Source organism: Choloepus didactylus, chromosome 15 (assembly GCF_015220235.1).
Source record: "Choloepus didactylus isolate mChoDid1 chromosome 15, mChoDid1.pri, whole genome shotgun sequence".
Taxonomy (NCBI): domain Eukaryota; kingdom Metazoa; phylum Chordata; class Mammalia; order Pilosa; family Megalonychidae; genus Choloepus; species Choloepus didactylus.
In genome coordinates, this window is record NC_051321.1 from 1,043,589 (window position 1) to 1,053,756 (window position 10,168).

The 10,168-nt window shown below is 51.3% G+C and overlaps 1 protein-coding gene across 1 annotated transcript in view; it reads right to left on the minus strand.

Annotated features, from left to right (window-relative positions):
• LRRC27 (leucine rich repeat containing 27) overlaps positions 1-9,393 on the minus strand; it is a 65,106-nt gene extending 55,713 nt beyond the window's left edge. The window contains exons 1-4 of the mRNA XM_037804676.1: positions 9,302-9,393; positions 8,112-8,284; positions 7,884-7,931; positions 7,553-7,791 (exon numbers count right to left, since the gene is read on the minus strand). Coding sequence (XP_037660604.1) covers positions 7,553-7,620 — 68 coding nt within the window. The 5' untranslated portion in view covers positions 7,621-7,791; positions 7,884-7,931; positions 8,112-8,284; positions 9,302-9,393. The remainder of the gene's footprint in view (positions 1-7,552; positions 7,792-7,883; positions 7,932-8,111; positions 8,285-9,301) is intronic.
• Positions 9,394-10,168: the final 775 nt, after the last annotated feature.

The following is a 10,168-nucleotide window of genomic DNA, read 5'->3' on the forward strand; positions in this document are numbered from 1 at the left end:
CCAGGGTCAGGCTCATTCCCAAAATCCAGGTCCCACATCGCCAGGGAAACTCACTCACCTGGGGGGGTCCTGTCCCACATCGGGGGGAGGGTGGTGAATTTATTTGCAGAATTGAGCTTAGAGAAAGTCCACATTTGAGCAACAAAAGAGGTTCTCTGGAGGTGACGCCTAGACATAATTACAGGTGGGCTCAGCCTTCCCTTTACAACCATAAGTTTCACCCAAGCAAGCCTCAAGATTGGGGGCTTGACTTATAATGTAGAGGGTTCCTAATTTCACTAAGTTTATTCTTCAGAAACGTAAATCCTCCAGAGAGCTCCTATGCCAGCTAAGTACCAAAACCCAGGGGCAACAGCCTCTTCAAGAACATCAATCAGACGCGTCCCCTGTTCCCATGATGCTGACACCCTTTTCAACATGAACAGGTTAGGGTGGTCACTGCCTGGACATCCCTGAAGATCAGGAAAGTGACTGAATTAGAGGAAGGGGGAGCAACAGACATGATGTAATTTAACAAAGGATTATGAATACCAAATCTCCAAATAATTTTCTTCTTCTTAGTTGCTAGGGTATTAGAAGGAAAGAACTGAAATGGTAGAACAAAAACCTATAGAATCCTTTGAAATTTTTCTATACCTACTTGTTAAATTGTAATTTGAAAGTTATCATCTTTTTATATATGTTATATTTTACAATAAGGAAATAACTGAAACTGTGGAACCATAACCCATGACATTCTTTGAAATTTGTTCTCTGTTAAATTGTACTTGGAAAGTTATCACTTCTATGTATATATATTATATTCTACAATAAACAAATATGATTAAAAAACCCTCTCTCTTGCGTCACGCACTGCCTTACACTCCTTTGGTCTGACTTAGTTCTCAGGTGGATGAGCCTTAACGACAGTTGCCCGAGGGCCTCCCCTCCCCTCTGCAGCCTGCACCCACTCGGCCTGGCCGCTCAGGAGCCGCAGGCAGCACCTGTCACGGGGGCACCGGGGGATCCTGGGCCCTCCCAGTCCGGGCTGCCCCGGCTCGGCCCGCGTGCGGCAGACCAGAGGCCGGCATCCCTCCTCCCTCCCCCTCCCTCCTCCCCTCCTCCTCCTCCCTCCTCCCCCCTCCTCCCTCCTCCCCTCTCCTCCCCCCTCCTCCTCCCTCCTCCTTCATGTGAGTGGAACCACGCATGGCCCCAGCGCAGGGGGCTGAGGACACTGGCAGTCCCAGGACATCAAAGTGGCCGGGGTATGAGCAAGTCTGTGCCCTCATCTCCAGCTCTCCTTCCCCAGAAATGTTTCTCAGAATGGAATACGGACACGATTCCTGAGAGACGACCTGGCACAATCACAAATTCACAAGCAACTCCACGCTGGGACGGGAGGAGGGCGCCACGCGAGCCTGGTTCCCTCTGGGAAGGTGAAAACACTGAACTCCAACACCAGGACCGAACGGGCTCCCAAAAGTGTGAAAGCAGAAAAATTACAATTCCACAGATACAAAATCGAGAATTCTTCCCATTTACTTTCTTTGCATTTTCCTTATTATTTGACATTTTAAAGGAAAAAAACTGTGAACTGAAGTTTTCTGGATGTACACAAAGGTGATTTATTCCAGTTTTGTTACTTCAAAGCATTGTTTTTGGCTCAGTCCCCTTTTCATTTTGTTAATGCCAAGCGGCCAATGAAAACGGCGTCTGTTCCCGAACGGCAAAGCCCCAGGAGCCGCACCAGAGGGCGGGGAAGGGCGTCTCACCCACCGGGGGGCTTTTTTGGGGGGAGGAGAAGGGACCAACTATTGACCTGACAGTGTATGGGGGCTCCCCCCATGTAATAAAAGATGACGATATGCTTGTGCACACGTAAGTGACACATTTATAAATGCCAACACCGTAAACACTGTCAGTAATGTACAGTTTACTATTTCATTTCCCTGCTTCTCCACTGAACACATACACTCACACATCGAATTGGATTTGCTTGCCTGCTTGGTCCACGTTTTCATCTTCTCTCTCTGCTGGTGGGAGCACGCACACGACAAGAGGGGGAGAACGTTAACACTGTCTTTGTTTTAATTACGCTTTTTGAAAGTTTAAGGCTTTTAATAAGCCCATAATTACTTAAAATTTCCAATTAACGTGTTTCAGCTCTTCAGCAAGCTGATCTAATTTTAATGATATAATAGGTTATAAATCACAAACAAAATTATATCTTAAACACCATTAAGCAGCTGGCTTTGACTAGCAAAATCAAAGAATTCCAAAATTTGAGAACTATATGCTTATTTTAGGGAAAGCAGAGTACTTTTAGAAATCAGCTGTAGTTTATTTTTACCCTTTGAGCAGCAATTACTCTCCAGAACTGTGTGCTGAGGCTAAAACAATTTATGGACAAAAAGTACTCAATTATTCTAAACACAGAAGACGATCTTCTGAAGAACAAAGCCTTCCCAAACTGCCCTGAGCCACAAGCTCAGGGCCGAGGCCACCTGGCTCCAGCTGTAAGGGCTGCGGATCATCCGTGATGGGGTGCACACAGGCTCAGGGCCGTTCAGCCTCCTGTCACCCCCAAGCAGGCAGAGCAGGATCCGCAAATGCGCCAAGAGACCCCTCTGCTGGCCCCCACTGACCTGAGTCCTGGAGCTCCAGAGGCCGGTTTCCGGTCCCGTCGCTGCACCAACCCCCACCGCCCACCCACCCACCCCCGCCCACCAATGACACCAGCTCATGATGAGAAACAAGCTGCCTCCCTGCAGAGCCTGAAAAGGCTCAGGGCAAATGACTCACGGAGATTTTCTCTTACTGTAACATGGGGCAAAACAACTCGCTTCTTAAAACAGATTCTTGCAACAGTGAGCAATAGCTAAGGGCACATCGAAGGGCATTCTAGAAGCTTCTGCCCTGCAGTTTCATGGCCACGGCTCTCTGAGGACACCATGATCCGCGTGAGCACTGGGGGCTATCTCGGGGTGCCTGGTGTACATGCCCTGCACCCAATCCACCTGCAGCCCCAGCAGCTCTACGGCCCCGCTGCCCTCCACCACTGCCAACCTTGCTCAAGTGCCATCCTGCACGGACCATGGCCATGGCCTCCTAGGGCCCTCCCCACTCCCACCTTTGCTTGGAAGCCTCGTCTCTCGACAGAGGGGCTCTCCAAAGCCAGGTCAGGTCCACCACACTCTGCTCAAAATCCTCCTGTAGCTCCCCATCCTTCAAAACAAAACCCCAAACTGCATCCACAGCCTGCAAGCCCTGGCTGGCCCTCTGTGCCCCCATCTCTCCCGTCTCCCCCTTTCCCCATTCAGCCCAGGGGCTGCCTCGCAGGCCTTTGCACCTACCAAGCCCACTCCCACCCCAGGGCCTGGGGGTGAAGTTCTCCCTCTGCTCAAACAGCCCTCCTCCTCCAGAAACTGCCCAGCCCAAGCCTGCCTGCCATCTGGGCCTCCCACCACATGCAGCTCATCAGAGGGGCCTTCCTAGACCACCCGATCGAAGGCAGACATCCCTGCTGTCATTCCGAACACACATCACCACCGGATGCTGCCCATTTGTCATCTGCACACCCCCAAGGTCAGCTCCAAGACACCAGAACTTCCCCTCTACAGACCCAGTGCCAGGCTTGGCGCCGAAATAGTAGGTGCTTAATAAATGCTAGTTGACTAATTTTTCACAAATCCCTGATCTTGGTGACTTTCCTGAAGCTGACATTTTTCAAGTGCCTACAACACACCAGCCATCGTGGTCCCAAGCACCAAGCGCAGCCATGCCGAGGCCGGGGCAGAGCCACAGAATGCGAGCACCCATGAACTGGAGCAGTGCGATGAGGAAGGGCCCTTTGAGCCCCCAGTGGCTCTGGACCTGGCTCCTGTCTCCTTGGCCACCAGGCAGTGCCCCCCACCCACCCCACAATCTCCCACCCACCCCAAGTGCCGAGCAAGCAGCAGGCAGTACCCAAAAGGCTGACAGGCTGGTCCCCATGGGCCTTGCTCCGGGTGTACTCGGAGTAGTACTCGGAGCCGAAGACTTTCCACCTGTTTTCAGTCATTCCACTTACCTTATTTTGTGCTTCAAATAACATTAAAGGAGGGACTGAAATGTTTGGCAAAGTTGGTGAGGGCACAATCATTTTAAAAGGTTAAGCAGCACCGGACTAGAAGGATATGGCCCTGAAAGAAAGGGGGTACAACCCCACAGAGAGGGTCTCGGAAAGATTAGGGTGTGCCAGCCTGTAGCTGCCAGAGGGGCCCCGGGGAGGACAAGGGAGCGAGGCAGGGCTCGCTGCCGGACGTGGGGGTGCTAGGAAATCCAGGGCAGGGCAGCAGAGAGGGGGGCAGGTATCATGTGTGCTCGCCTCAGGGGGTTCAGATTTTCCAGGAAACAGTACAGATACACATGGGTCCTCAAGCAGAGGGCCTGGTTTTACGTTCGTCAGATGAATTTCTGAGCCTCCGGGCAGCATCACCCGAGACATGGAGACGAGTTTAACGCCGAGGCAGAGACGGAATGGCTCCTGCCCAAACCCGCAGGGACTGCCCTACCGGGATGCTGCAGCCACTGGCATTCTCTATGATACAAAATATCCTCAATTATGGTCATGTGTCTCTGCATTTGGTACACTCAGCCATCCGACCTCTTAGCTGGCTTTAAATTACTATGAACTGTTTCTATTCTGAAGCCAAATTCAACCAAGGGTAAAGCTAAGCAGCAAACGAACATCATTCAGTACACTCTAAATCATCTGGAAATAGAAACATAAAACTTACTTGTGAGATCTGATCCCAGAGGGAAGAGCTTTAATTCTATTATACCGGAGATCTAGCCAAATCAGATTTGGCAGTAACTGAAAGAAATCTTTAAGAATCACGGAGAGGGCATTTCTTTGAAGATACAATTGCTTCCAGAGAAAAGAACAGAGAATCAGAGGACATTCTGTCACCAAGATGGAACACTAGACTTAAAACATGACATACCCAAATGCATTTCCACAGAACTAGCAGCAACAGCAATCACATGTCGAGTTAAAAAGCAACCCATACTATTTTATCCCTAAAGGTTTCAGCAGTAGACCCGAGACTTGGTAAGAAAAGAGCAATGAGCCCTTACGCCGTTATGCCATTTTCGGAGCCCAAACAGGAGCCGTGGCCTCTCCTCCTGCCGAAGCTGACACTCGACCCCTCACACTTGTCCTATCGAATATCCCTCTGATACCAAACTTCTCCCCAAAGGTTTTTTTAAAATATGTTCTTCCTTCCTAGGCCCTGAATTTCATGTTTCATCTCCGCTGTTCCTAAGGCTCTGCGTCCCTGCCCCAGGACGCGGGGGGCTTGCTCACAGCTCCCTCGGTGCCCACCCCGGGGCCTGGCTCTGGGCAGCATCTCTCTCAGTTCAGCGAATGCGTAAAGAGAGCGATAAGGGCAGATGCACCCAGAGACCCACATGGCACTGCCCCTGAGGAACCACCACCCAGGAGCAGTGGATAAGTCAACTCATTTTAAGTTGGACCATCCTAAATAAGACACAATGGCAAGGGTAGTGCATATACACTGATTTTTACCATGTAAAAAAATATATACAACTTGATGGTCATAGTGTGGTAGGATCACAGGTAATTTTTACTGCTATGGGGATATGCATGTATGCATGTATTTACTGATTTATTTACCTATTGCAGAGGTGGTTGAATACAGAGGTTCAGAGCATCGACCTTGAAGTTCGGCTGCTTTGGTTTAAATCCAGGCTGCAAAACTTAGAGCAAGTCACTATACCTCTCGGTGCTCCAGCATCCTCTCCTGCAAAATGGGGATAACAGGACCTCTCTCTCAGAGTGTCGTGAGGGTTACACGAACAGAGTTTGGAACAAGAAGTATCAGCCTTTGTGACTAAATGGCTTTTCCTATTTAAAAAATACTGAGCACAATCCAACACTGCCTTCCACATCTCTGCAGAAGTTTCAGCAAAAGCTCATTTACAGATTCTAACTTGAGACTAACTGACTAGAAAATCACTCTCTATGAACACACAGAGACTAAAATCTTAAACCAGTTAAGAGATGGCCACAGCCGTTCCCTGCTGGCAGCTCCAGGCAAAGAACGCACATGCGCCCCAGTGGGTTACAATCCTCTGCTCCCCTTCTCTGGTGTTCACCTCAACTTCTCTGGCTGCTCTTTTTCTCTCCGTGCAAACTAACTCGAGTGCTCAGCTGTGAAACCACAGATCCCTCCAACTGCTGGGGCAGATAAGAAAACCCTCCCCTCTTTCCCAGTGCCTCTGGAGAGCAGTGCTATTCTGCGTCAAGGAGCCGGTTTGGGCCAAGTGGTGACTGACCTCGAGGTTCCATCCCCCATCCCATCCCAAGACTCATCTGAAAACAGGGGCTCTCTTCCATGCCCCATGACCCTAAGTGTCTTTGGAAGTGCCATTTGGGACTCTGGGGGTTGCTGCTACAGCTGTAAACTGCAACTGTAACCCAGAGAAATCTAAGACCCTGAGCCTTCCCTCACGTGATGTTTTGTTGCCATGGTAATACAATTTATACTTACATCTGTTTTCTGAAGAACGGTCTTGGAATCTCCTTCTCCCTTTATGCATAAAGGTAACATAAACCTCAGGACACACTGGGCTTCTTATTCAAAGAAAGAGTTGAGGGTCTTTGTGTCGTTAAAAGTGACATATGTGTAATAAGAGCCCCTGGGGCAGTTCCCATGACCCTGTCTCACTCCCAGAGGGCTGGGTGAAGGGAAGAGATCCCAAGAGCGATGCTGGGAAATGTAAACACACAGTGTTGGGGTTGAGTAAAGTAAGCAGCCATTTTAAATGTAAGTGTAAAGCTTTTGTAAGAGCACTCAGAAGTGTCAATCACCAGCTTAACGACACAGCATGTGAAGTGTTATGCTGCGGACACTGTACTTTATGGACATTATCATTTAGCTCTTACAGTAGCCAGGAAAACATCATTTCTGGAAGAAAACAAAATGATCTTTAAAGAAATGGTGTGCCCAGAGGCAATGAGAGGTACTGCTGGGAAGGGCAGCCTCTGTCCCAAGCAGGCCGTGCTCTGATGTGAGCTGCACCTAAAGATTACGAGGGACAAATGGTGTCCCGTACAATGATGGCCAAGCACGGAGACTGACCTGGGCAAGTTAAAGTCAGTGTGTGGCTTCAGCAAAATCATGGATGAGAAAACCATTTTGAACTGTTTTAACATTGCTTTTTTTTTTTTTTTTTTTTTTCGGGTTTTGTGTTTTAAAGTGACCATGTGTATTTTCCACAGTGGTTTCCACCACAGGTATTTTTGTGATTAGGGCTTGGCCCAGGACAGCAGGGATATTAGCACCCCACCACAGGGAGAGAACGGGCTCCCTGTGTAAGCATGCATGCTATGTCCACGGGCGGCTCCTATTCAAGTTTCTAACTTCGCTGTGATCGGCACAGGAAACGCCGAGTGAACCCTTCCTCTATTTCACTTCAGACTTTATCCTCCCTATAGAGACGTCTACAAACAAAAGCCTCAGGCTTGGGTTTTCGGGCCACATGAGAGCTGAGCAGCAGCCCCACTTACCTGGAGGCAGGGAATTCTCTTTGACTCAAGTCTAAAACCGGGGAGGGAGAAACGATGGCTCCCTCCATGTCCGCGGGAACGTCTTTGCAGGGGAGGCAGGCGTGCTCCTAGCCCTGCCAGCACCCCTCTCCCAGTCGTCTGCCTTGTGGGGAGGTCTGTGTGAGCAGCTTCCCGCCATCGGTGGACCGCGAGGCAGCGGCAGGCCAGCGGCTGTCACTCATCCTCGGGTCTGCGGTCACCTGAGAACAGGAGCGGGGCTTAATCCTACTAATACATGAAGACACAGGATTCATCGATATGTGGCAGACTGGCAGTGATCTAATTTGCTTACCAGGCCATCATCTTTAAAAGGCAGTATCATACATTCGCATTTTAAAATCTATGAAAAACCGCACAAGAAGGTTCAGATTAAAATTCTCTGCTCCTCAGCTTATACATGGAGTTCCAAGATTTCAAGCTAAACTCCTGGAAAATGCAAAAATGTAAAACAGGAATGGTTATTTTAGGGATGAAAACAGCTGAGAACATTTAAAGTCTATAAACCAACTCTATCCCTTACATAAATGTACTGGGGGGAGGGGGAAGCTGAAGGCTGCCTGGTTCCTCATTCCTGCCCTGGTTCTGTGCCATCTGCAAGAGGCGCTTGCTCCTTGACGTCAGGAATCTTGCCTGCTTGGTTCACCATTTTGTCCCAGTCATCAGCATTGGGTCTGACTAGCACAAAGTGAGGTGCTGGAAAAATATTTGTTAAATTACAATTGTGAATTTTAGCTGTTCTACAATACTTTGCTCAACAGAGCTTGAGAATTGTTGATCACCGAAACCTCATTGGTGAGGCACACTCACTACCACTTGTAATTTCCAAACAATTTATCCAGCAATAACAATCAACATTTGCATGCTTACTGAGCTTTATGTACTTTCCTTCATTTAATACAAACCACTCAACAACCCAATGATTTTTTTTTATATTGTTAAGTAAAATAAAATGGCCACCTGCACTGGGCATTGCTGGGAGGGACCCCTTCCTGAGAAAGGATTTTCCAGAAGTCAAAGACAACGGACCTGCAGGGACTTTCCCAGATAACTATATAATAGAATGCAACCCACAGGACTGCAAATAAGCCCCATCTGGAGATGAACCAGTTTGGTTCCAGGAGAGTCATCAGACAGGAAGACCACCCCACACCTGTCAACGTGCATCTGCTCGCCACTCTGCACGAGGCCCCAAGGTGAAGTGGACACCTCAGGTCAATCCAAACACTTCCTCCCTTGCTCCTGGGTTCGCCCTATATCAGCTCCCCCTCTCCACGGCTTTCGGGTGCGGCCAGATACAGGAATCATAAACTGCTCAGATAAACTCCCATAATTATGTCCTGCCCAAAATATTTTTAAGTATGCATATATTTCACGGCACTTTGGAGAGGAGGAGGCTGAGGCTCGGCGCGGGGCAGAGGCCGCACTCGAACCCGGGTCCGTAGGAGGTGGGACCAGGGCTCGGCCCCCAGGCTCCCTGCACTCCAGCCACGGGGACCTGGGGCCTTTTCACGGCTCCTTTTCTGAGTCAAGGAACCTGATTCCTACGAACTTCTCAGGGAAAACGTCTTCAAACCAAGGGTGGATTACCGTCCGAATCTAAAAATGGGCCGGGCGCTGCGGGCGCGCGCGGGGTGCGGGGCTGACCCCAGGGCCCTCAGCCCCGCTCGCCCCGCCGGCCCCCGGCCCCCGGCCCGCCGCCCCTCGCCTCACCTGCGGCGCTCCCGCCCCACAACCGCGCCGGCAAGCCGGGGCAGGAAGCGGTGCAGCCGTCCACAACGGAGGCCGCCCGACCCAAGCGGTCGCCATGGAGACGCCCGGCTGTACGGGGGCCCGCAGGCGCCAAGCAGGCCAAAGGCGCGGCGGGCGGGGAGGACGTCTCCGCGCGCCTGCGCACAGCGGGCGCCAACGCGTTCTCCTTGCGCTTTCACGCAGCGGGCGCCGGCGGGGTCTGCGTGCGCCTGCGGGGGGCGGCCTCCGCCCCAGCGGTGGCGGCGGGCGCGGATGTGGTCCCGAGAACCTGGGGAGTTTCGGGGGTGTCGGGTCCTCCCAGCGGTAGATGCTGCAGGCCAAGGGCAAGGCGCGCGGAGTGGGAGGCGAGGATGGGGCGGCCTCCCCGGGGCGCGGGCGGAAGGCTGCAGGCAGGAGCGCCGTGGGCGCAGCGGACTGTGGCAGAGCCTGGGGTCTCCCGCGCCGCGGACTGTGGCAGAGCCTGGGGTCTCCCGCGCCGCGGACTGTGGCAGAGCCTGGGGTCTCCCGCGCCGCGGACTGTGGCAGAGCCTGGGGTCTCCCGCGCCGCGAGGGAGACGTCTGGCTGCATGGCAGGAGCCAGGAGGAGGGCGTGGGCCGGGGTAGAAGAGGTCGCAGGGCGTGACAGAGATCTTAGAGCACCTAACAAGTCCGGAGTTCCGGGCAGCTCCAGGCTGAAGAGTTCATTGTCTGAAAACAGCTTCAAGAACCTGGGATCTGAGCAGGCAGGCTCTCTGAAAATTATAAAAATTGGGAACTCTAAAACCGAAATATACAATACTACAATTAAAAACTCATTGGTTGGTGTTCTAGTTTGCTAGTGCTGCCAGA